This window comes from Entelurus aequoreus, linkage group LG03 (genome assembly GCF_033978785.1).
Source record: "Entelurus aequoreus isolate RoL-2023_Sb linkage group LG03, RoL_Eaeq_v1.1, whole genome shotgun sequence".
NCBI lineage: Eukaryota > Metazoa > Chordata > Actinopteri > Syngnathiformes > Syngnathidae > Entelurus > Entelurus aequoreus.
Genome location: NC_084733.1, coordinates 40,763,461 through 40,790,010, shown reverse-complemented (window position 1 = coordinate 40,790,010; position 26,550 = coordinate 40,763,461). Strand labels below are relative to the sequence as shown.

At 38.8% G+C, this 26,550-nt stretch overlaps 2 protein-coding genes across 2 annotated transcripts; one reads left to right on the top strand and one right to left on the bottom strand.

Annotated features, from left to right (window-relative positions):
* The first annotated feature begins 464 nt into the window (after positions 1-464).
* On the top strand, positions 465-14,234 carry tmem50a (transmembrane protein 50A). The gene is made up of 7 exons (XM_062041809.1): positions 465-606; positions 1,080-1,183; positions 8,970-9,082; positions 12,316-12,383; positions 12,644-12,736; positions 13,141-13,201; positions 13,293-14,234. Exons 2-7 carry the CDS (start codon positions 1,082-1,084, stop codon positions 13,336-13,338), a joined length of 483 nt encoding a protein of 160 aa, XP_061897793.1. The 5' UTR covers positions 465-606; positions 1,080-1,081; the 3' UTR covers positions 13,339-14,234.
* On the bottom strand, positions 7,465-26,106 carry rhd (Rh blood group, D antigen). Its single transcript, XM_062041807.1, is given in 9 exon segments — positions 7,465-14,553; positions 14,678-14,757; positions 16,477-16,604; positions 16,684-16,821; positions 16,896-17,071; positions 19,369-19,510; positions 19,601-19,751; positions 20,158-20,344; positions 25,936-26,106. Coding segments are annotated over 9 exon segments (1,230 nt in total). The 5' UTR covers positions 26,081-26,106; the 3' UTR covers positions 7,465-14,470.
* Between the last annotated feature and the right edge of the window lie 444 nt (positions 26,107-26,550).

Genomic DNA, 26,550 nt, shown 5'->3' with positions numbered 1-26,550 from the left:
TATGGAATAAATTGAGTTTTTCTTAAAAAACACTAAGCCAAGGTCCAGCAGCAGGCTTTAAGGCTTCATGTGACTCAGATGACATCACCGACACAAAACTAATCAATGTTTTGTAAATGCACAAAATAGAAAAATATGGTAGAATAAAATACTGTATAATATATATATAGGGTTTGTGGCAGTAATGCAGCCATAATGTTTTATACTTTATACTGTAAAAATGTATTGAGAAACATGTACCGGAAATACCGCAGCAGTCATCACACTTGGTGGTAAAATGGGTGTGTGGTATTACATATTGCATATTACCAGGACTTTATATGGTCTAACGAAAACAATAGGATTCGCAGTATTTCATTTCTTTCAACCGCTCACTTCCAAACCCATGTTAAGCATGTTTAACGAGGTCGATAAATATAATAAATACAGTTGGCTCTTTTCCTTGCATTCGGAACAATGCCCATTTTGTCCCACAATCTTTGAAGGCACCACTATGAATAGTTGCTTTCAACAAACAGTGGGGGCGAACTGCGCATGCGCTTGACCGAGCTCGGAAGCAAAGTCGGGCTGATCCAAGGGTCCTCATAAAAATATCGCAAATAAGAGGTATTTTTCCCTTTAGAAACTACTTTACCGCATTTAAATATCACGAATGTATATCAAATCTTATACTTTGATTTAAGAACGCCGCTGTCGTAAGACCTTTTTTGTATTTGTCAGCGACGTCTTCGCAAGAAGGCACCTTAGAGGAAATGTTTGCTAGTACTGTAGTATCAAAGCGACGAACAAAAGAATCCTACGACACAGCTGTGCTCATAGCCACTGGCTAAATACTTGAATATCATTGATTTTTTTACGCTTCGACAGATTCGCTGTCGATTGATTGTCAAAGAGGATTTATTTTGGACTTACAATGCCGAAGTCGAGCTGTTGTTGTCGTATAGTTGAGCATCATCCCTTATGTAGCAGTTACGCACTAAGATGACTTTGTTTCTCGTACTGTATGCTACACATGAGATATTTATGTCACGCGTTTATTCTTGTTGTCCAGTTTTAACGTCCCGTACTTCCTTCCTCAGTCATGTCTGGATTTCTGGACGGGATCCGGTGCGGAGACTGCGAGTGCAATGTGGACTGGGGTGAAAGAAGAAACACCATCGCCTCTATAGCTGCTGGAGTTCTGGTAATAGTTGATCGACAATACAAAGCCGTTTTGAATGTAACCAAAACCTATTCGTTAGGGTGTCATGCCTAGTAGGCTGGTTTATTGACCTCGGTATTTGTTAATAATCTGCTCCAAAAGGTTAATTGTGTATAAACTAAAGTAGAGCTGGGCGATATGGCCTTTTATTGATATCTCGATATTTTTAGGCCATGTCACGATACACGATATATATTACGATATTTTGCCTTAGCCTTGAATGAACACTTGATGCATATAATCACAGCAGTATGATGATTCTATGTGTCTACATTAAAACATTCTTGTTCATACTGCATTAATATATGCTCATTTTAAACGTTTACGCAGAGAGGGAAATCACAACTAAGTCAATTTACCAAAACTGTATTTATTAAATAGTTATTTTAATAAATGCTTATTTTAAACGTTCATGAAGAGAGGGAAATCACAACTAAGTAAATTTACCAAAACTGTATTTATTATCCATCCATTAAACAGTTATTAAGCAGTGGCACAAACATTCATGTCATTTCAAAACAGAAAGTGCAAGATTGTCAGAGACATTTTAAAACAAGCTATTAGTGCACTTTTGTGCATGATGTCACTAAGATGACATATCAAAACAACACTAAATTAAAGTGCACTTTTTGTACAGAATGCCACTACAATAGTTTAAAACAAATAAAGTGTACTTTTGTGCATGATGTCACACAATATATTTCAATAACTGTCAAATATAAATGAGCTGCATAATAGGAAATCAAATAGTGTATGTCCTTCGCTATGTGGTAGTTTACTGCGGACGTTATCTCCTTTTGTTGACTATTTTTTTCATACGGTGTTGATGTGGAAATGGTTGCTTCGGCATTTTGTGGGTGTGGCACCGAACGGAGATGTTGACATGCTGAGTTTCAAGCACTCTTCATTCTCCAGCGGGTGACTTTTCAAATGATGCTACAAATGACAAATTAGCAGAGCTGCTACTTTTTGTAGCAACGCTTTTGCCGCATACTTGACATGTTACGGTTGTCTGTTCAACATATATTGAAGCCAAACCACCGCCAGACGATGGACCCTGTGCTGTTTTTCTTAGAAATAATTCTTCCTTCATTTGTTACCAGATTCGCACCTTCTCTCCTTCGTATTACCACTCGCACCTCTCCGCTAGCATCACAGCTAACGCTACCCACGCTGCTACCTGTCTGCTCCGCGAGAGCGTATGACGTTGCATGCGCGACAGTATGTGACATATGTAAAAAGGTGCGCTTGTTTTATGTCTCTCTGAGAAGGAGAGACAGGAAAGAGTGAGAAGAGCCTGTAGTGTAATGCCCACAGCTAAAAGCAACTGTGTGAGAACGTATACTCGAATATCACTATCGGAATGTTCTATATTTTCAGAGACAAACCCGCGATATATCCAATATATTCGATATATCGCCCAGCCCTAAACTAAAGTAATTTTCCTATACATCCATCATCTATACTAGGACTATTCAACTGGCAGCTTGGGGGGCCAAATCCGTCCCGGGAATGACACCATATCAGCCCCCGAGTTAGCTTCGAAACGAGGGAGACAAACATTTTATATCAAATTCCTAAAAACACAAGAGTGCTGCCGTTGTGTAGAGCAGTGTTTTTCAACATTTTTTGAGTCAAGGCACATTTTTTTCATTGAAAAAATCCAGGGCGACACTATCCCATCCTCGTCGCCATTGTTGTGTGTAGGGTTGTACGGTATAGCGGTAATAGTATAGTACCGCGATACTAATGAATAATTTTCGGTACGATACTGTCTCTGAGACGTACCGGTCCCGCACCCCCCTGCGCCCGCGTCGAAGTCACGTCGTGACATTGCTGGTTTCCGAGAAGACGAGCATGTTCAGTTGCACACAATCACGTAGTACTTACAAGCAGACACAGTGTGTAGACACAAAAGGGAGAAAGGATGCATTTTAGCTTAAAAACTAAAGATAAAGGTAAAGTTATAACACTGAAACGCCCTCAGGAAGAGGTGCTTTAAGACATGGCTAGCTAGCTAGCAGCTAACGTCCATCCGCCGTCGGCTGTGTTTTAGCTACCTCTATATCACTAATCCTGGTCTCCATGGCGATTAATAAAGTATGTTTCTTACAAGTATCATCCCTGCAGGACGAGGAATAGCTAAACATGCTTCATTACACACCGTAGCTCACCGGCATCAAAATGTAAACAAACGCCATTAGTGGATCTACACCTAACATCCACTGTATTGATATCAAGTACAAGAACATATCTAGTCGATACTACTATGATTACATTGATATGTTTTGGCATCACAATTCCCACGGCACACCAAACTATATCTCACGGTACACTAGTGTGCCGTGACACAGTGGTTGAAAAACACTGGTGTAGAGCAATGTTTTTCAAACTTTTTTCACCAAGTTCCACCTCAGAAAACACTCGACTGTCCAAGTACCACCATGACGACCAATATTAAAATACAGTAGCATTGTAGGCATGAGTATTAAAAACCAGCAGAGGTTTTCTTTAACAAGTGCATTTAATATTTTTTGACCACTGTAACATTACACGGCAGCATGGTGGAACAGGGGTTAGTGCATGTGCCTCACAATACAAAGGTCCTGAGTTTGATCCCCGGGCTTAGGGTCTTTCTGTGTGGAGCTTGCATGTTCTCCCCGTGACCGCATGGGTTCCCTCCCTCCCTTCCCTCCAAATACATACACCTGGGGATAGGTTGATTGGCAACACTAAATTGGCCCTAGTTTGTGAGCGTGAATGTTGTCTGCCTATCTGTGTGGGCACTGCGATGAGGTGGCGACTTGTTCAGGCCTACCGCCTGAATGCAGCTGAGCATCCAGACCCACACCTCCCGCCACCTGAACAGTTTTTTCCCCTCGGCCATCAGGCAAATGAACAATAACTCCTAACAGCAGCTCCTTGAATTCCTTGAATCCCTTCTAAGTCTATCTGATAGCTCAGTCACAGCTCTTTTTATACCAAATATGTGTTGTATGTGTTTTAGGGACGGCGTGGCGAAGTTGGTAGAGTGGCTGTGCCAGCAATCGGAGGGTTGCTGGTTACTGGGGTTCAATTCCCACCTTCTACCTTCCTAGTCACGTCCGTTGTGTCCTTGGGCAAGACACCTCACCCTTTGCCTCTGATGGCTGCTGGTAGCGCCTTGCATGGCAGCTCCTGCCATCAGTGTGTGAATGTGTGTGTGAATGGGTAAATGTGGAAATACTGTCAAAGCGCTTTGAGTACCTTGAAGGTAGAAAAGCGCTATACAAGTACAACCCATTTATCATTTATTTATTTTATGTCGCACGTTTGCACCAAGAAAAATTCCTAGTTTGTGAAACCGTTCTCAAACAATGGCAATAAAACTATTCTGATTCTGAGATAGGCTCCAGCACCCCCCGCGACCCCAAAAGGGACAACTGGTAGATAATGGATGGATAGATGTAACATTACACACAATGCATGAACATCATCAACAGTGATAATCCATATACAGTTGGGCAAAAAAGTATTTAGTCAGCTACCAATTGTGCACTTAAAATGATGACAGAGGTCTGTAATTTTCATCATAGGTACACTTCAACTGTGAGAGACAGAATGTGAAAAAATCCAGGAATTCACATTGTAGGATTTTTAAAGAATTTATTTGTAAATTATGGTGGAAAATAAGTATTTGGTCAATAACAAAAGTTAAACTCAATACTTTGTAATATAACCTTTGTTGGCAATAACAGAGGTCAAACGATTACTATAGGTCTTTACCAGGTTTGCACACACAGTAGCTGGTATTTTGGCCCATTCCTCCATGCAGATCTTCTCGAGAGCAGTGATGTTTTGGGGCTGTCGCAGAGCAACACAGACTTTCAACTCCCTCCACAGATTTTCTATGGGGTTGAGGTCTGGAGACTGGCTAGGCCACTCCAGGACTTTCAAATGCTTCTTACGGAGCCACTCCTTCGTTGCCCGGGCGGTGTGTTTGGGATCATTGTCATGCCGGAAGACCCAGCCACGTTTCATCTTAAAAGCGCTCACTGATGGAAGGAGGTTTTGGCTCAAAATCTCACGATACATGGCCCCATTCATTCTTTGCTTAACACGGATCAGTCGTTCTGTCCCCTTAGCAGAAAAACAGCCCCAAAGCATGATGTTTTCACCCCCATGCTTCACAGTAGATATGGTGTTCTTGGGATGCAACTCAGTATTCTTCTTCCTCCAAACACGACGAGTTGAGTTTATACCAAAAAGTTCTATTTTGGTTTCATCTGACCACATGACATTCTCCCAATCCTCTGCTGTATCATCCATGTGCTCTCTGGCAAACTTCAGACGGGCCTGGACATGCACTGGCTTAAGCAGGGGGACACGTCTGGCACTGCAGGATTTGATTCCCTGTCGGCGTAGTGTGTTACTGATGGTAACCTTTGTTACTTTGGTCCCAGCTCTCTGCAGGTCATTCACCAGGTCCCCCCGCCTGGTTCTGGGATTTTTGCTCACCGTTCTCATGATCATTTTGACCCCACGGGATGAGATCTTGCGTGGAGCCCCAGATCGAGGGAGATTATCAGTGGTCTTGTATGTCTTCCATTTTCTGATAATTGCTCCCACAGTTGATTTTTTCACACCAAGCTGCTTGCCTATTGTAGATTCACTCTTCACCGTCTGGTGTAGGTCTACAATTATTTTCCTGGTGTCCTTCGACAGCTCTTTGGTCTTGGCCATAGTGGAGTTTGGAGTCTGACTGTTTGAGGCTGTGGACAGGTGTCTTTTATACAGATAACGAGTTCAAACAGGTGCCATTAATACAGGTAACAAGTGGAGGACAGAAGAGCTTCTTAAAGAAGAAGTTACAGGTCTGTGAGAGCCAGAGATCTTCCTTGTTTGAAGTGACCAAATACTTATTTTCCACCATAATTTACAAATAAATTCTTTAAAATTCCTACAATGTGAGTTCCTGGATTTTTTTTTCACATTCTGTCTCTCACAGTTGAAGTGTACCTATGATGAAAATTACAGACCTCTGTCATCATTTTAAGTGGGAGAACTTGCACAATCGGTGGCTGACTAAATACTTTTTTGTCCCACTGTATGGTACCACAAGATGGAGCCCGCGTACCACAGTTTGAAAATCACTGGTATAGAGTAACTTGGACCACTGTAAACACTTTGGCCGAACCTCGAATTGACATTTTAATCTTGCTTGCAAACTTAGAACACTGGGGTCCAAACTTCTGATTTACATGACTTAGGTGTTCCTCAAGGCGCCCTTTGAAGGAGAACTGCACTTTTTTTGGAATTTTGCCTCTCATTCATTAATCCTTTTGTAAGACAAGAACACATATGTTTTTATTTTTTTGTATTCTAACTAGTAACTGTAGAAAGAGTCAGCTAACAATGGAGGGAATGGGATTCGCTCTTTTCCGCCTACAAAGCACTCTAAAAAACCTCCATCAACGGACATATTAAAACTAACCCCTACTGTACAATGTTTATCTCACAGGGATGCTGACTGATGGGATGTTTGAAGCTCCCCATTTAAATTTTAATGAATCACAATCTTTACGCAGCTTTAAAAAAAAAAAAAAAGGTGACGGCAGTTGAATGTCAAAGTTGACCAACTTCTCTGTGGCCTGTTTATGGCCACAACCTTCTACTATACAAGTGAGAGGCATGATTTATAATCTAAACAGTGGTTACCATACGTTTTTCACCAAGTACCCCCTCAGAAAACTCTTGGCTCTCCAAGGCCTAGGTATTAATTAAAAACAAGGCAGCTATCTTATTCAACAAGTATATTCAATATTTTTGGCCACTCTAAATACATACAGTTTGGACAGTAACAATGTGTATGACTATAGTAAAAAAAACACTGTACTTCAATCAAGTGATTTTTTGGCGTACCACTAGATGGAGCACCACACACCACAGTTTGAGAATCCCTGATCTAGAATTACATTTTACCAACTCAGAGGCAATGCAGCAGGTCAGTGAACCCGGAACCATGCTCAGACGAGCTCCCTGCTTACAGCCGTACCTCAATTTACAAGCTTAATTGGTTCTTTAATCAAGCTCTTAACTCAAAACATTGTGTATCTCATATCAGGGTCACCCATTGAAATTAATTGAAATCAACATACTTGTTGCTTGTCCCACCCAAAATAGCACACATTTAAAATGTAGCATGCCTTTAAAAAAAAAACAAAAAAAAAACTTTTAGCTAAGAGATATTGTATGAAGGCAATATAATGTACTACAAACAACTACAGTAGTTTATAGGGATGATGTTTGATAAGAAATTATCGAGTTTGAGCCTATTATCGAATCCTCTTATCGAACCGATTCCTTATCGATTCTCTTATCGAGTCCAGATAGGTTGTTGTATATGGAAAAAACCACACAATATTTGGTTTAACAAAAGCTCACTTTTATTATATAAGAAAAAAATAAAATCTAATAAATAAATAAATATTGACTGTTACCCCCCCTAAAAAAATAAAAAATAAAAATATTGACTGTTACGCAAAGTATATTAAGTGGGATTTTTCAGAAAAACATATATACAGTAACACAAAAACAACCTGTGTCTGTGATCACTATAGGTGTATAAATAATAATATAGTGTTAAATAAAATCAGTCCCTTGGGCACAAAACTGAAAATAATACAGCTCTCCAAAAAGTGCACTTCTGCTGCTATTTGACATAACTGTTTGTTATGATGCTTTGACATTTTTGCACTTTATTTCTTTATTGAAAGAAAATTCTATGAAGAGAAAAGTTGTTTGCAAATGTGGTTACAATGCTAAAAAATGAAAAGTTAAAGCTAAAAAAAAAGAAATACACTTTATTGAGTTAACATTATTTCTTTATGGGGGGAAAGATGTGATGTTATGAGCTAGGGAATATAACAACTGCACTACCCAGCATGCAACGGGAGTGACGAGCATGCGCGGTAGCCCCGAAAAGTGTTGTTGCATGTCGCCACCCGGCAGCTAAGAATGAGGTTATGAGCACGCTGTGAAAGTAAAGGTCAAGAACTCAGCCAACCCGCCTTGTCTGCATTATTTATAATTAGACAGACAACACATATACAGTGTGATTTTGTTTTGTTTACAAGGAAAGAAAAACAAAAGTTAAAAGGGAGATATGTTGTATATATATGTATGTGCTGCGGTTGCTTTAAGAACCTTGCGACAGCTGCCGTAAAGGAGGTGCGTTGCTAGCCTGGTTGCTATGTTTCCGGTTGGTTGTAAAAGTGTTCGTCAATAAAGTACTATCTAATCTAATCTAATGTGTTTGTACCCTGCTCAAATCTCTCAGTAAAGTTATTAATTGGATTATACCTTTTGTTTTGAACTTTATTACACTTTGGGGCGCTTTTTCCGGTCCATTTTTTTTCTGCTTTCGCTATCTGCGCCTAATGACTTGAGCTACATTTCTGGTCGGGACGGGATTCGTTCCCAGGGATTCGAATAAAGAACCTAGTAGTTTATGACAAAATGTAGTTATAATGTACAGCATTTACCTTGGAGAGTGGACTTCTACAGTGTCTCTTTCCAGCTGCTTCTTCGTCAAACACACCTTCAGCAGCTTTTGTATATTTCGGTGGATAATGTCTGCTGTTTAGATAGATCTTATTCATTGTAACTAGTACAGCAAAATGGTATTTGTATTTGTAATTAGTTTACACATGTTGTGCCGTCTGTTATAATATTGAAGCCAGCCAGTATCAAAATATAAGCTTTTTGATTTGATCTCGTCTCATTGCAGTTCTTCACTGGTTGGTGGATCATCATAGATGCAGCAGTGAAGTATCCGCTACAGGGAGAGTTTCCCCACGCTTATCACACATGTGGAGTCATCGCTACAGTGGCTTTTCTCATGTAAGAGTGTCTTAACAAACAGGGGATGGATTATTTGGGTTTTTTTCACCACAACCAATGCACACATACTGTATGTACATAACAGATTTAATATGTGGTGCAACATTTAATTTTCCCATTTTTTTCGAATTGGGGGCTAGAGGTGCAGTCTCTTGCTCGAGGGCATCCCATCTCGTGCTCAGATAGCCTCTCACAATACAATCCCAATTTCTACATGCAAACAACATCCTAAAGATAAAATCCCAATACATGTAGGAAAATCAATACCATTTACTCAACATGTCTGAAGCTTCCACTTGCTCCATGTGACAGCCGGAGTGTTCATACAGTGCCTCTCCTTGCTACTAGTACTATAATTTAACCTCATTCTAACAAGGAATGTGCGGATCGATCGGCCACCAGACTGAATTAAAAAGAAACATGGTGTGTCCGAAAAGGAGCAAAAAAAAGCAAAAGCTTATACTGTCTTACCCCATTACTTAGATAATCTGATTCTTAATCATCATTACTATAATCATTTGATTGTTTATGGTGTGAAACTTGTATATAGACCATTTCTGTGAAAAAATTATGTGATAGCAATTGCTGATTGCTGATTAATTCCTTTTAATGCTGATCACAATTGCCGATCCCCACTGCCAAGCGGCTAACAGCTAATTATGTGTCTCCATACTCAGTGTGGAGCCGCTCCCCTAAGCGAATTGTAATTAGCTGCATGTCTTAGTCTCTTAAATAACATGATCATGTATTATCACTGGAGGTAGCACACTGAGAGCAAGCCAGGAACAGGCATGCTAATAGCTAAGCTAACTGCTAAGCTAACTTCAAACAACACCAAGAAATAGGTGCTTAGTAACCACTTTACAGCAGAAAGTAAGCAGTTATTAACAGGAAATTAACAAGTAGATTAAAAAGAGTCTAGAGAGAGGATAATATGACAACTGTTGGTATGTCAGTACACGACACGTAAGAGGAAGGCGGATCCATGTAAATTGGTAGTGTAGATGCCACTAGAGTGATTTGGTCGATATTTGTATTTTCTCAAAATATTTGTTGGGTTGTTTTTTATTAATATTTACAAACTCAGGGAAGGATTCCTTGGACACAAATTGACTGTGAGGATTTAAATGATTAATATATAATAGTTTTTTCGTTAGTTCGTGTACTATTGACCTTGTTTAGTTCAAACAATTAAATCCATCAATCAATCAATGTTTACATATATAGCCCTAAATCACGAGTGTCTCAAAGGGCTGCACAAGCCACAACGACATCCTCGGCTCAGATCCCACATCAGGGCAAGGAAAAACTTAACCCAATGGGACAATGAGAAACCTTGGAGGGGACTGCAGATGTGGGGGCGACCGGTGCAATGGACGTCGAGTGGATCTAGCATAATATTGTGAGAGTCCAGTCCATAGTGGATCTAACATAATAGTGGGAGTCCAGTCCATAGTAGAGCCAGCAGGAGACCATCCCGAGCAGAGACAGGTCAGCAGCGCAGAGACGTCCCCAACCAATGCACAGACAAGCGGTCCACCCTGGGTCCCGACTCTGGACAGCCAGCGCTTCATCCGTGGCCACTGAACCTGTGCCCGCCCCCTCCACGAAAGAGGGGGGCAGAGCGGAAAAGAAACGGCAGGTCAACTGGTCTAAAAGGGGGGTCTACTTAAAAGCTAGAGTATACAAATGAGTTTTAAGATGGGACTTAGGTGATCTACTGAGGTAGCATCTCTTAACTGTTTCCGGGAGGGCATTCCAGAGTACTGGAGCCCGAATAGAAAACGCTCCATAGCCCGCAGACTTTTTTGGGGCTCTGGGAATCACTTATAAGCCGGAGTTCTTTGAACGCAGATTTCTTGCCGGGACATATGGTACAATACAATCAGCAAGATAGGATGGAGCTAGACCGTGTAGTATTTTATACGTAAATAGTAAAACCTTAAAGTCACATCTTAAGTGCACAGGAAGCCAGTACAGGTGAGCCAGTATAGGCGTAATATGATCAAACTTTCTTGTTCTTGTCAAAAGTCTAGCAGCCGCATTTTGTACCAACTGTAATCTTTTAATGCTAGACATAGGGAGACCTGAAAATAATACGTTACAGTAATCGAGACGAGACGTAACGAACGCATGAATAATGATCTCAGCGTCGCTAGTGGACAAAATGGAACAAATTTTAGCGATATTACGGAGATGAATGAAGGCCGTTTTAGTAACACTCTTGATGTGTGACTCAAACGAAGAGAATAAGGAACTAGTTTAAGTATTGTGTTGATATTGTTGAACTATTATTAGCACTCACCGTAAATAAATGGAAAAAATTTAAGTTAATACATTTATAGTTAATAGTTAAAGGCCTACTGAAACCCACTACTACCGACCACGCAGTCTGATAGTTTATATATCAATGATGAAATCTTAACATTGAAACACATGCCAATACGGCATAACTTATAAAGTGCAATTTTAAAATTCCCGCCACACTTCCGGTTGAAAAACTCCTTTGGATATGATTTATGCGCGTGACGTCACAAAATCCACGGAAGTGGTTGTACCCCATCGACCCGATACAAAAACCTCTTGTTTTCTTCGACAAAATTCCACAGTATTCTGGACATCTGTGTTGGTGAATCTTTTGAAATTTGTTTAATGAACAATGGAGGCTGCAAAGAAGAACGTTGTAGGTGGGATCGATCGGTGTATTAGCGGCTAAGTACAATACTTACAGCAACACAACAAGGACTACTTACTACGCCTAGCCGATGCTTGCCGCCAAACCCATGGATGAAGTCCTTCGTCGCGCCGTCGATCGCTGGAACGCAGGTGAGCACGGCTGTTGATGGGAACTTGCGAACTTTATCGTCGATTTTCTCTACTAAATCCTTTCAGCAAAAATATGGCAATATCGCGAAATGATCAAGTATGACACATAGAATGGATCTGCTATTCCCGTTTAAATTTTAAAAATTCATTTCAGTAGGCCTTTAATGTGATCTGTCTGTATTGGTATCGGTCGATTCCACTCATGGACGATAGGTATCATAATTGGCAGCATAAAACCCTTATCGGAACATCCCTAATTCTAACCCTATACTTTACATTACATTTAGTCAATAATTACAAATGACTCTCCTCTTGCTGAGGAAAGCCGTGCCACAAGTCTATAAGCTGTTGTCACTATAATAATATTGTAATTGGATTGTGGATTGTGTCTACTTTGGTCTGTTTAGGATAAACGCTGTGTCAAATGGCCAAGTGAGAGGTGACAGCTACAGTGAAGGCTGCATGGGACAGACAGGTATGCATTAGAGACACGATGAGCTAATGTATTTGCTCACAGAGCACTTCATAAGGTAATTCAATTTTATTTTAGTACTGTTACATGATAAGTGTTTCTTGTACAGTACAGTATTACACTGCAAACGCAATAATACAAGTATTTTAGTTGTGGGTGTCATCATAATGTCTAGGTGTATAATTTATTTACCATGACTATCATGCAACCTACTACATGCAGCAGTCAACCAGAAGCCCACCCTTTTTTATGTGTTTCTGCAGGCGCTCGTGTGTGGCTCTTCATTGGCTTCATGATGGCTTTTGGCTCACTCATTGCTTCAATGTGGATCCTGTTCGGTGGTTTTGTAGTCCCTGGTTAGTCCTGTTTGTCTGCTTGCCACTTAACACACTTAACAAGTGTTCTGTTTTGCTGTACGACAGTTAAGAGTAAATTTGACACAACTACATTTTAATCTATTTGCTTGTATGATGCAGCTACTAAAGTTAAGTAAAAGTATACAGTCTGGTCAGAAGTATTTGGGCTGTGACAAAATACTTTACCCTAGCTCATTACCTTTACACCACAACAACTGATTTGAAATCAAAGAATCAATTTTAATTATTGTAGTTTAGACTTTTTTAATTTAAGATGTTTCCTGAAAATATGGTAATGCCATTTTATCCGTAATACCTCCCACTTTCAAATGTATTAGTTTTCAAAAAATATGTCACTTTCAAATGTATTAGTTTTCAAAAAATATGTCTGTTCTCTTTTGCAGAGAAGCCTGTTGTGTACCCTGGCATAGCCATTTTCTTTCAAAATGCATTCATTTTCTTCGGGTAAGTGAGTTGTCCTTTGCGACCAAGATCTTGTATTTTGCTGAATAACTAACAGATCTTTCTTCCTATATTTCCTTTTTTTTTTATTCAGGGGTTTGGTCTTCAAGTTTGGACGTACAGAGGATCTGTGGCAATAACCGCCTCCCAAGTGTGTCTGTCCATTATTATACACTGCTTTCTATGTCGTATGAGACAATATGCGCCAGGCTTCAGTGATTATCACTTCTTACATAGCCTTTTTTTAGCGTTCAGAGTTGACAAATATAATTTATATTTTTGTTGCTGTTTTAAAAGGTTAAGTCATAAACAAGCACAAATCATAAGACTCCTTGACAGGTTGAATATTTTCAACTGTGACACGTTTTATAATGTGTACCTGCACTGTGCAGCCAGCCGCGTTGTTAAAATTGTGTACAACTTTTGTGTAATTGTTTTGGGAATTCAATATTCTCAAACGGTCCAAAATTCCTGTGTGTATGCTTACTATTCCATCAGTCGGAATACATTTTGTTATGATATGTAATTGAGGGAATTACCATTCACAAACACATTAAAAACCTTGTCATGTAGGATGTTTGTATGGGTCAAACATCAAGTGAGCCGGGAAATTTGTCGTTTATTGTTAAAATAGACTTAGACAAATTAAATTCTTATTTAAGTTAATTTCTTACAATGGGGTCACACATCGGCTACCATGGCATCATTAAAGAAAAGTTTTGAGCAGAAAACATGTCTTGCATTCATCTTTTATAAACATGGTGTGTACTGTACGTCCATGGTCCAATTCTTCAAATTACTTGCATACTGCAAGATGCTCAAACTGAAAAACATAATTTTGTTTTCTGTTTTAGATTGTATTATACATAACACTGCTGTCCAAAAAAGCATGTATCTTTAAGTTATATTGTCATTTATTTTATTGTATCCTGTTCATCCTGCAATTGACACCAATATTGAACATTTTCACAATAGTCACATTTATTTTCTGAGACGCTGAATGTTGTTTTCCTTATCTGTAAGTCCTAATCATTAAACTTGCAAGATCTATAAAGGCTTGAAATATTTCAATACTTGCGTAATGACTATTTTGTCATTTTTTTTTAGACAGAACAATTTGGTGTCCAATTAACCTAACATGCATAACATTGGAATGTGGGAGGAAACACAAGTAGGTGTTTTGTCAGATAATAAAGACAATTAAAAATGTAGGGTACCTGTACATGCTTTTTGGTGGGCAGCAACGCAACAAACAATGTTTGTTTTAAGATGCTACTTTACCTTCCAGTAAGCCTGATCATCAAAGCATTTTTTGTCCTGAGGCGGTCTCCAGATGTCCCACTTAAGTACTAGCCCTTTGAACACATCCAGAGGGAGGAGACAAGTTTACAAATGACTCATAGTATTAGATTTACATTGGAGTTTCTATACATTATTATGCAAAATGCTGGCGATAAGGTATATAACTGATTATTTTACCTGTTAGGATCCCCATGATCAGGCTTGTACTTAGGGTGATGAAGAGGGCAGATATATGAAATACAGCAAACCGAGTAGCTCTGCAAGTGAAAGGTCACTTATTATAATGTACAATGCCAACCTGCAGCTTGCTCAAAGTTAAAAACATTTAAACCAAAAAATATAACAAGAACACCACCAAATAGCTTATGCTACTATTAGGTAATAATTTAACATATTTCTTATAAAAAATGTCTGTTTTTACAATTGCAAATAATATTGAATAATAATTAATAAATGCCACTCACTGCTGTCCTGTACTCATATTCTCAAAATCAGTCCCAGAGAAGCACCTGTTTGTGTTCATGTTGTTGTTATACTAGCATATACATTCAATGATAGCTAAACTAAGCTAATGCGTGTGTGTTAAGACATAGTTTATGTCATTACTAGCTACCTTTGGGATTCAGGCACCCCCTGCATCTGGGCATGAGTATGAATCAAAGAAATGCCAATATGTGTAATTGCGTATTGAAGGAACTGTTTACGTGAGAACAATCCTTAAACTAAGTTACACATTCTTTTTTCCACTGTCCATGAATATACGCTACAAACTGTTAAACAATCTAATGTATCATTTATTAGGTTATGGTTTCATGTAAAGATGTCAAAAATCAGCGCCTGGAGGCATCCAACGCTTTCCTTTTCAGCAGAAAAAAACCCCTAATAATTCATACTTTTGTCACCAATTTATTTTAAACACAACAAGCCAACCATAATTAAGCATCTCCAATACAATATCTTCATCTGCAAATAAAATAGTAAAACTGAAAGAAGAATTGAAAAGAAAAGGAGCAGAAAAAAGCAAAAGCTTATACTGTCCTACCCCATCACTTAGATAATCCGATTCCTAATAATCATCACTATATATACACTACCGTTCAAAAGTTTGGGGTCACATTGAAATGTCCTTATTTTTGAAGGAAAAGCACTGTACTTTTCAATGAAGATAACTTTAAACTAGTCTTAACTTTAAAGAAATACACTCTATACATTGCTAATGTGGTAAATGACTATTCTAGCTGCAAATGTCTGGTTTTTGGTGCAATATCTACATAGGTGTATAGAGGCCCATTTCCAGCAACTATCACTCCAGTGTTCTAATGGTACAATGTGTTTGCTCATTGGCTCAGAAGGCTAATTGATGATTAGAAAACCCTTGTGCAATCATGTTCACACATCTGAAAACAGTTTAGCTCGTTACAGAAGCTACAAAACTGACCTTCCTTTGAGCAGATTGAGTTTCTGGAGCATCACATTTGTGGGGTCAATCAAATGCTCAAAATGGCCAGAAAAAGAGAACTTTCATCTGAAACTCGACAGTCTATTCTTGTTTTTTTAAATGAAGGCTATTCCACAAAATTGTTTGGGTGACCCCAAACTTTTGAACGGTAGTGTATGTATATATCACCTGATACTTGACAGTATTATGTATATTAACAGGATACATACATTTGATTTAATTTACAATTAAATAATTTGACCGTTTATGGTGTGAAACTTGCATATAAAATGTAAAGATACAGCATTAATTAATGTAACGATTGATTCCTTAAGGTTCCTTCAGTGTACTACTACATTTGCTTATTCCCTAGATTCATACTCATGCGCAAAAGCAGGGGTTGCATGGACTTTATTGTGGAGCAAGTCTCACCAGAACACCAGCAGAGGTCCACTTAAAATACTCCAGAAACAGCTAAAAGTGTAAGGGTTGCAAACAGTCCCTTTAATAATGTGTCAAAATGTGCATGTTTCCATACGTTGTGTGGTCGTCGCAGTGTTTGATCTGCAGCAGGAGGTGAGCCAGCCATCCTAGAAGTCCAGGGAGTCCATGTGTGCTCAGAATACTACACGTATCATGACAGTCAAAGGCAAACAGCATGGGTTTCTGTAAAGGGAGTAATTGTGCTTAGTAATTGATACTATTAGATGACAAATCTTTAACATGTATTTGCTGTGATCAACACCTTGAAATATCTGAACCCAATGGTTGACACAACAGCCGCAGTCAAGCCAATTGTCATAGCCTCCCATGGGTGATGTATCACTGGCATGGGAACCCCCACCGCAACACCACCAGCGAGTAAGCATGACAGGAAATGGGTCTAACAGGAGAATGAAAATATAAGTTAAATCCCACTGTTAACTTGATTAATTTTAATTGATAGCCACAACATACTGGGTTAACTTTTCCTTTGTGACTGGAGAGCACAGATAGAGCTAAGGATGCTACAGCACTGACAGCCAAGGCCAAGTATGTGCTGCACACTGCTCTCAGCCACCTTTCTGGAGAATGGTGCTCCATGAGGAGGATAGAGTTGAAACTGGGCCAAAACATCCAAAGAAACACAGTCCCTATAGAGAAAGAGATGTTAGATTGATTTACAAAGTTCACTCAACACAGACGTCATAACATCATGGGGAGGGGGGGGCATGACGTAGTGGGTAGCGCGGCTGTGTCAGAAACCTGAGGGTTGCAGGTTCGCTCCCTGCTTCTTGCCATCCAAAATCACTGCCGTTGTGTCCTTGGGCAGGACACCTCACCCTTGCCCCCAGTGCCGCCCACACTGGTGAATGAATGATGGGTGGTGGTCGGAGCCACGCTACTGTCAGTCTACCCCAGGGCAGCTGTGGCTATGAAAGTAGTTTACCACCACCAGGTGTGAATGAATGATAGGTTCTCACTATGTGAAGCACTTTGAGTGTCTAGAAAAGCGCTATATAAATCTAATCCGTTATTAAAGCTAATTTTTAAGCATTCACACAAAAATTTGCAACAAGGAGAGTGATGGAAGAAATATACAATCTATATGTGGCAGCATATAGAAAGTTATGTACTAGTTTCACATTTGCATCTCATTGTCCATAATTAAAGTTAGAAACAGAGGCTTTCCAAGTTTTTAAAGACAGGGGGACTTAACCCCCAGGAGATGCACTAATAATAATCACATTATTATTATAGTTTGTATTATCTACTGATGATAATCCTGTGTGTATCAGATAATCTAATTTTACACTGAAGTAAATACAAATTGAGAGATGTATAATCATTTAAGTGAAAAATGATGTTATATGATTATTTTAAATTTTGTATTTAATTTCTTGGCACTTTAAAAACAATGTAAACAAAACCAAATTATCAATCAATCAATGTTTATTTATATAGCCCTAAATCACAAGTGTCTCAAAGGGCTGAATTAGTGGTTTATCTAGATTTGTTCTAGATATTAGAAAATTGAGAAAACCTAATACATTTGGGTTTTAAAAAGATGGTTTTAAGTTTCCAGATCCATGCAATAATTACTTTTTAGGGCATGTTAACGACAGTTTTGACTAATTTGACTGGTGCTCATACTTTGGTTCTACTTCCTGTTGGATTCCTTGTCTTGCTGCACCTTCACTTTCTCTTCTGTTTCCTGCCAGCACACCTGTTTTCCATTAGTTAATCTAGTCCATTTGCTCTTTGCAGGTGCTGGATCAGTTTGCTTTTTGCTCTGTCTCTGTGCACTTCCATGTTGCACTAGATCTGGGGCCGTATTTATTAAGCGTCTTAGAGTGCCATTTTACACTTAAGTTCTGAGAATTTGCGAAATTTAGTCCTACTCTCAAACTTAAGAATAAAAGCTATTTATCAACTTTCTTAAGTCTAAGAATCACTCTTACTCTCCACCATATTTAAGAGACCTTCAGAGGTGTCTTAAGTGGTTAGGAGTTGCACTGAGGCGAGAGAGACGTGCGCGAACGTTCGAGGAGCGGAAGGATGTCCTGGCTTTGTTTGATGACGAGCAGCTGATCAAACGGTATCGTTTAGACAGAGCTGGTATTATTTTTGTCACAGATTTAATAATTTTCGATTCCATGTTGATTTCTGCATGTGGCTGCAGTGGGCTAGTATATATAGAGCCACCCACACCAGTTTCAAATTAGTTGCCTAATTAATGAATTGGAAAGAAAATGTTATGAGAGTAGCGTATGTGTGTGTGTGGCCCTTTAATAGGTGACAGCATGTGAGGTGAGTGACGTCAGTGAGTGTGTGGGCGAGAGAAGAGAGGGAGCGGTAGCGTGAGTGCGGGCGGGGACTAGTTTGTTTTGTATTATTTTGTAGTTTATTGTCAAAATATACACTCCCATTGTCCACTTAAATATTTCTAAGATATTTCTTTATTCTTAGACAAGGGATTCCCTTCCGTGATTGGTCATTTCTATGGACACAGAAATGACGTCACCTAAAATTCCGTTTACGGCACATAGTAATGTCGTAATTCAGCTCTGAGTGCGACACTTAAGATTCAGTCTTACACTTCGCTGAAAGTGTGAGTAAGACGCTTGATAACTAACTTTTAAGTGCAGCTTTCAGCGAAGAATTTCTTTACTCTTAAGTCAACTCTTAGCAGACTTCTTAGGAGTAATTCTAAGAAGCTTGATAAATACGGCCCCTGGTTAGCACTATCTGGGTTTTCCATTTAAATGGAAACACTGAACTTTGCCTTCCTTGCTCTGCAACCTAGGGTCAAAACCAACGACGCCAACATAAGAGCATATAACAGTTGGGTTTAGGGTGAGATGTGGGGCCATTTAGGAGTTGTGTGTTGGTGCTACCTCCTCTGAGGGTCCAATCATTATCTACCGACACACACAACCAAACCACACACCTAACATGGAGAACAATCCTGTTTTGCGGTTGAGTTTCTCCTTCTCATATTCCGTTTCGTTCCGGTGCAGGACCCTGGTCAGTACAAGCCCAAAGAAAGCAGCAAAGATGTGAAGCAGCATGATGCTGGTCAAAGGTCGTACCTGTAATCACAAAACAACATAATCATGTTTTACGAAGGTGCGATTTCTTTGGGTCTGATTAGGGTATTGAAACCAACGATTATACATTACCTTCAGTAGGGTCTGGAGGAGCCATCCATTCAAGACAAAGCCGAACACCTCCAGCAGTGCCATGAGGACAAGGTGGACAGGGTTGGTTTTGCCTTGCACAGCTCCAATCGAGATGAGAACCAAGGATGTGCACATCTCAGCAATCACCAAGCTTGGTGAAAAGATGATTTACAATAAATTCCGGAGTATATCTTTATTGAAACATCATATACTGCAAATACTAGAAGTGTAAGGAATGCATCTATTTGTATCAGTACTTAAACAGATTTCCCATTCAGTACACATTTCAAGTGAGGGACAGGAAGTGTACTTTCTAGCTCTTGTAGTGGAACTAAAAGTAATATTTTTTTATAGGAGATTTGTATATAATTGTCCTGTTGGCAGAGTGTAATTAAACACAAAAGCTAAGCTATTTTATGTTTATCATTTTGTTGCCTTACTGTAATGAAAATGGACCGGACCATAAGGATGCCGTACAGTTACACCCCTAGTAAATACAAGCGAGTAGATTCAGAAAATAATATACTACACATTGTCATTTGAATGTGATACAGTACCTTTTCATGTCAATCCAAATCTTGCCTCTGTAATACCAGGACTAAATACCATTAAGAATGAGTGCCCATTGGGTGGCCATGACTGCCACAAGAAGATTGAACCCTGAGCCGCTGAAACCATACCGCACTAAAAAAGTGCTGAAGAAGCCAAAACCCAGAAAGACCATCACATTCAAATCTTGGAACACTGCAAAAGAACAAGGGCACTATTTTAAAAGAATGTCCACATCAAGTTCATGGTATTAAACCATTGTTCTTTAAAAAAAAAGTTACCAAAGTGGATTGACATAATTAACATTCAATATTTTACTTATATTTTCCTACTATATATTTTCTTTACTTTGTACCTTATTTTCCTTTCAGTATGCTTGCTTACTTGTTTACCTCCTATTTTACCTTCTTTTACCCATGTTACCTACTTTGTACCTTCTTTCACTTATGTTTTTACCACGTTTTACTTTATTTTACCTATATTTACCTTATTTGCACCTTATTTTACCTATGTTTGAATACTTTTACTTTCCATCATCTGTTTACTTACTTTTTACCTTCTATTATACCTTATGTGTATCTTCTTTCACTGATGTCTTTACCTGCTTTTACATTTTATCTATGTTTACCTTTTTTCAGGGCCTTTAATCGTCCACAACTGGATGACCTGGATGAATGAGAACATCCACAGACAATGTTTACCTACCTTTGACCTTCTTTCACGTTATTTTACTTGTTTACATGATTTATACCTTATTTCACCTACAGTATGTCTACATACATTCCTTTACTTCCCTTTTACCTTCTTTTACCAATGTTTTACTTTCCTTTCTACCTTATTTTACCAATGTTTACCATTTGTTTTACTTTCATTCACCTTCCTTTACCTGTTTACCTACTTTTTACCTTCTTTTACCCACTTTTTCCCCCATGTTTTACCGATGTGTACCTACTTTGTGCCTTCTTTTTACAAAACCCAAAACCAGTGAAGTTGGCACGTTGTAAATCGTAAATAAAAACATAATACAATGATTTGCATATCCTTTTCAACCTATATTCAATTGGTGCCTGTGTTTTTAAAAGGTGTAAATCTTTGTTGTTTTACAGTTCTCTTATGTATTTTAAAATGTATGTCTTAACGTATTATTTTTTTGAAACTGCTCTGTGACATGTGCTGTTGACCTCTTGGCCAGGTCACCCTTGTGAAAGAGATCTTGATCTCAATGGGTTTCTCATCTGGTTAAATAAAGGTTCTAAGAATAGACTGCAAAGACAAGATACTTAATGTTTGAACTGAAAAACTTTATTTTTTGCAAATATTAGCTCATTTGGAATTTGATACTTGCAACATGTTTCAAAAAAGGTGGCACAAGTGGCAAAAAAGACTGAGAAAGTTGAGGAATGCTCATTAAACATTTATTTGAAACATCCCACAGGTGAACAGGCTAATTGGGAACAGGTGGGTGCCATGATTGGGTATAAAAGTAGCTTCCATGAAAAGTTCAGTCATTCACAAACAAGGATGGGGCAAGGGTCACGACTTTGTGAACAAATGCGTGAGCAAATTCTCGAACAGTTTAAGAACAACATTTCTCAACGAGCTATTGCAAGGAATTTAGGGATTTCACCATCTACGGTCCGTAATATTACAAAAAGTTTAGAGAATCTGGAGAAATCATTGCACGTAAGTGATGATATTACGGACCTTTGATCCCTCAGGCGGTACTGCATCAAAAAGCGACATCAGTGTGTAAAGGATATCAGCAAACGGGCTCAGAAATACTTCATAAAACCACTGTCAGTAACTACAGTTCGTCACTACATCTGTAAGTGCAAGTTAAAACTGTACTATCCAAGCGAAAGCCATTTATCAACATCACCCAGAAACGCCGCCGGCTTCGCTGGGCCCGAGGTCATCGAAGATGGACTGATGCAAAGTGGAAAAGTGTTCTGCGGTCTGACGAGTCCACATTTCAAATTGTTTTTCGAAACTGTGGACGTCGTGTCCTCCGGACCAAAGAGGAAAGGAACCGTCCGGACTGTTATAGGAGCAAAGTTGAAAAGCCAGCATCTGTGATGGTATGGGGGTGTATTAGTGCCCAAGACATGGGTAACTTACACATCTGTGAAGGCGCCATTAATGCTGAAAGGTACATACAGGTTTTGGATCAACATATGTTGCCATCCAAGCAACGTCTCAAAATGCTGTGAGCTGGATTGAATCCTATCTGTATGATCGAACACAGTCTGTATCAGTTAACAACTGCAGATCTGACTCTCTTAGGCTAACCCCCGGAGTCCTTTAGGGGTCAAAATTAGGCCCCCTTTTATTTAGCCTCTATATTAATGATTTGCCCACTGTTTGTCCTGAAGCTGAATGCTTAATGTATGCAGACGACACACCAAAGACATTGTTGCTGCTAAACTCACTAAAACAATGTCCTATGTTACAACTTAGTTGCAGGAGTGCTGTATGCAGCTAAACCTTCCTAAAACTGTAGGCATGTATGTAACTAAAACAAAAAAAGTATCATCCGACCCCGACATACATATTTATGTAGCCTTCTGGCTAATTCTGGCTTTTTTAACCATGTGTAGTCTTGTGTTTTTTGAAATTGCATTGTCCCCTTTGAAATAAACTAATCTTAATCTTAATCTTTATTATTTTTCATGGACGCCCTTGCTTATTTCAGCAAAACAATGCCAAGCAACATTCTGCACATGTTACAACAGCGTGGCTTCATAGTAAAAGAGTGCGGGTACTAGACTGGCCTGCCAGTAGTCCAGACCTGTCTCCCAATGAAAATGTGTGGCGCATTATGAAGTGTAAAATACCACAACGGAGACCCGGGTCTGTTGAACAATTTAAGATGTACATCAAGCACGAATGGGAAATAATTCTACCTGATAATCTTCAATAATTGGTCTCCTCAGTTCCCAAACGTTTACTGAGTGTTGTTAAAAGGAAAGGCCATGTAACACAGTGGTAAAAATGCCCCTGTGCCAACTTTTTTGCAATGTGTTGCTGCCATTAAATTCTAAGTTAATGATTATTTGCAAAAAAAAATCAGTTTCTCAGTTCGAACATTAAGTATCTTGTCTTTGCAGTCTAAGCCGGATTGTAGTCAGCTGGAGGCGTGTCTTAATGAAATTAAACAATGGATGTCCGCTAACTTTTTGCAACTCAACGCTAAGAAAACGGAAATGCTGATTATCGGTCCTGCTCAACACCGACATCTATTTAATAATACCACCTTAACATTTGACAACCAAACAATTAAACAGGGTGACTCTGTAAAGAATCTGGGTATTATCTTCGACCCAACTCTCTCGTTTGAGTCACACATTAAGAGTGTTACTAAAACGGCCTTCTTTCATCTCCGTAATATCGCTAAAATTCGTTCCATTTTGTCCACAAGCGATGCTGAGATCATTATCCATGCGTTCGTTACATCTCGTCTCGATTACTGTAACGTTTTATTTTCGGGTCTCCCTATGTCTAGCATTAAAAGATTACAGTTGGTACAAAATGCGGCTGCTAGACTTTTGACAAAAACAAGAAAGTTTGATCATATTACGCCTATACTGGCTCACTTGCACTGGCTTCCTGTGCACCTAAGATGCGACTTTAAGGTTTTACTACTTACGTATAAAATACTACACGGTCAAGCTCCTGCCTATCTTGCCGATTGTATTGTACCATATGTCCCGGCAAGAAATCAGCGTTCAAAGAACTCCGGCTTATTAGTGATTCCCAGAGCCCAAAAAAAGTCTGCGGGCTATAGAGCGTTTTCTATTGGGGCTCCAATATTATGGAATGCCCTCCCGGTAAAAGTTAGAGATGCTACCTCAGTAGAAGCTTTTAAGTCTCATCTTAAAACTCATTTGTATACTCTAGCCTTTAAATAGATTCCCTTTTTAGACCAGTTGATCTGCCGTTTCTTTTCTTTTCTTTTCTACTCTGCTCCGGGGTGGACCGCTAGCCTGTTCATCGGATGGGGACATCTCTACGCTGCTGACCCGTCTCCGCTCGGGATGGTTCCTGCTGGCCCCACCATGGACTGGACTTTCGCTGATGTGTTGGACTTTCACAATATTATGTCAGACCCACTCGACATCCATTGCTTTCGGTCTCCCCTAGAGGGGGAGGGTTACCCACATATGCGGTCCTCTCCAAGGTTTCTCATAGTCATTCACATTGACGTCCCACTGGGGTGAGTTTTCCTTGCCCGTATGTGGGCTCTGTACCGAGGATGTCGTTGTGGCTTGTACAGCCCTTTGAGACACTTGTGATTTAGGGCTATATAAATAAACATTGATTGATTGATTGATTGATTGATATTCAATTGAATATAAGTTGAAAAGGATTTGCAAATCATTGTATTCTGTTTTCATTTACGCTTTACACAACGTGCCAACTTCACTGGTTTTGGTTTTTGTACATGTTTACTAGGGCTGTGAATCTTTGGGTGTCCCACGATTCGATTCAATATCGATTCTTGGGGTCACGATTCGATTCAAAATCGATTTTTTTTTTTTCAATTCAACACGATTCTCGATTAAAAAACGATTTTTTTTCACGATTCAAAACGATTCTCTATTCATTCAATACATAGGATTTCAGCAGGATCTACCCCAGTCTGCTGACATGCAAGCAGAGTAGTAGATTTTTGTAAAAAGCTTTTATAATGGTAAAGGACAATGTTTTATCAACTAATTGCAATAATGTAAATTTGTTTTAACTATTAAATGAACCAAAAATATGACTTATTTTATCTTTGTGAAAATATTGGACACAGTGTGTTGTCAAGCTTATGAGATGCGATGCAAGTGTAAGCCACTGTGACACTATTGTTCTTTTTTTTATTTTTATAAATGTCTAATGATAATGTCAATGAGGGATTTTTAATCACTGCTATGTTGAAATTGTAACTAATATTGATACTGTTGTTGATAATATTCATTTTTGTTTCACTACTTTTGGTTTGTTCTGTGTCGTGTTTGTGTCTCCTCTCAATTGCTCTGTTTATTGCAGTTCTGAGTGTTGCTGGGTCGGGTTTGGTTTTAGAATTGGATTGCATTGTTATGGTATTGCTGTGAATTGTATTGTTGGATTGATTAATTTAAAAAATAAATTTAAAAAAAATAAAAATAATAATAATAAAAACAATTTTAAAAATAAATTTTTTTTAAATGAGAATCGATTCTGAATCGCACAACGTGAGAATCGCGATTCGAATTCGAATCGATTTTTTCCCACACCCCTAATGTTTACCTAATTTTGATCTCCTTTTTTTATCTTCTTTCAGCTGTTTGCCTATTTTTACCTTCTTCCGTGACCTATGATTACCTACTTTTTTTTTAATGTATTTTACCTGTTTACCTACTTTTTTAACGTTTTGTTTACCTTCTTTTTGTAAATTTTGTTCTATTATTATGTCAGTTTTATTTCTCACAGTAACTGCGGTGTTTATTTTCTCTTTTGTGTGTAGCCTTTTTGCACATAATTTGCAATATAAGCATATCAGGTCTGGAGTTCTGAATGTGTATTTGGAAGTGAAAAAACAGATTAGACTTAAACAAAAAACACCTACACATTTTGGCATATTGTTGAAATGTAATGTCAATAAAACTAGTGCATCAGAGATTAACAGTCCCAGAATTCTGGAAAGATACATAATGCAGCTATGTATGGAACTGAGTGGAATTTTCATCATTTCACAACACTCTTCACAGACTTACATTTATTATGCAGTATTTGTGTTACTCACACTTGCAATGACTTACCCGAGTAAAGGTTCCTGAATATAATTCCATTCACATGGTTTTCAATTTCTACGTAAAAATAGTAAATGACAATAAAGCCTATCTGCAAGAAAAGCAGCAAAGGAGCCAAACGAGAGCGCAGACTTGGGGCGTATTGCGGAGCCATCGTAGATTATTTTGTTCCAACAGATGCATGTTTCACTCTGGTGATATGGAATGGGGCACAACCCACTGTGCAGCATTTTGTTATCTGCTGCATGAGGAGAAAAAGAAAGGTCTACCTTGACCACTTAAGAAGCTCTTTTCAGTGCAAATTAACATGCTTATTTTAACATTAATTGCACTTTTGCTAAATAAAATGGTGGCATATCATGGTAGCCTTCTCCAAGATCTCCAAAACATGCATGTTAGGTTAATGAGAGGCTCTAAATTATATATGGGCCCCGAGACAGCTCGTACTAAGTGGAGGTGTGCCGCATTTGACTTCGGTTTTCGTCTCTATAAATCTAACTAAAAAAAAGGAAAAATTCCAAAGTGTGGGATCATTTTAATCTTAAAGCACCAAATAAGGAATGTGTTCCTTATCTGCACCATTTGGCTCATTTAACAGAGTTGTTTCATACTCCATTCTGCACA

Bases quoted from the DNA above. Each gene is read 5' to 3' on its own strand.
- tmem50a (XM_062041809.1), top strand. From the start codon at position 1,082: ATGTCTGGATTTCTGGACGGGATCCGGTGCGGAGACTGCGAGTGCAAT. The intron at 12,384-12,643 runs GTATGCATTAGA...GTGTTTCTGCAG, and splicing joins AGGCTGCATGGGACAGACAG to GCGCTCGTGTGTGGCTCTTC. The intron at 12,737-13,140 runs GTTAGTCCTGTT...TCTCTTTTGCAG, and splicing joins CGGTGGTTTTGTAGTCCCTG to AGAAGCCTGTTGTGTACCCT.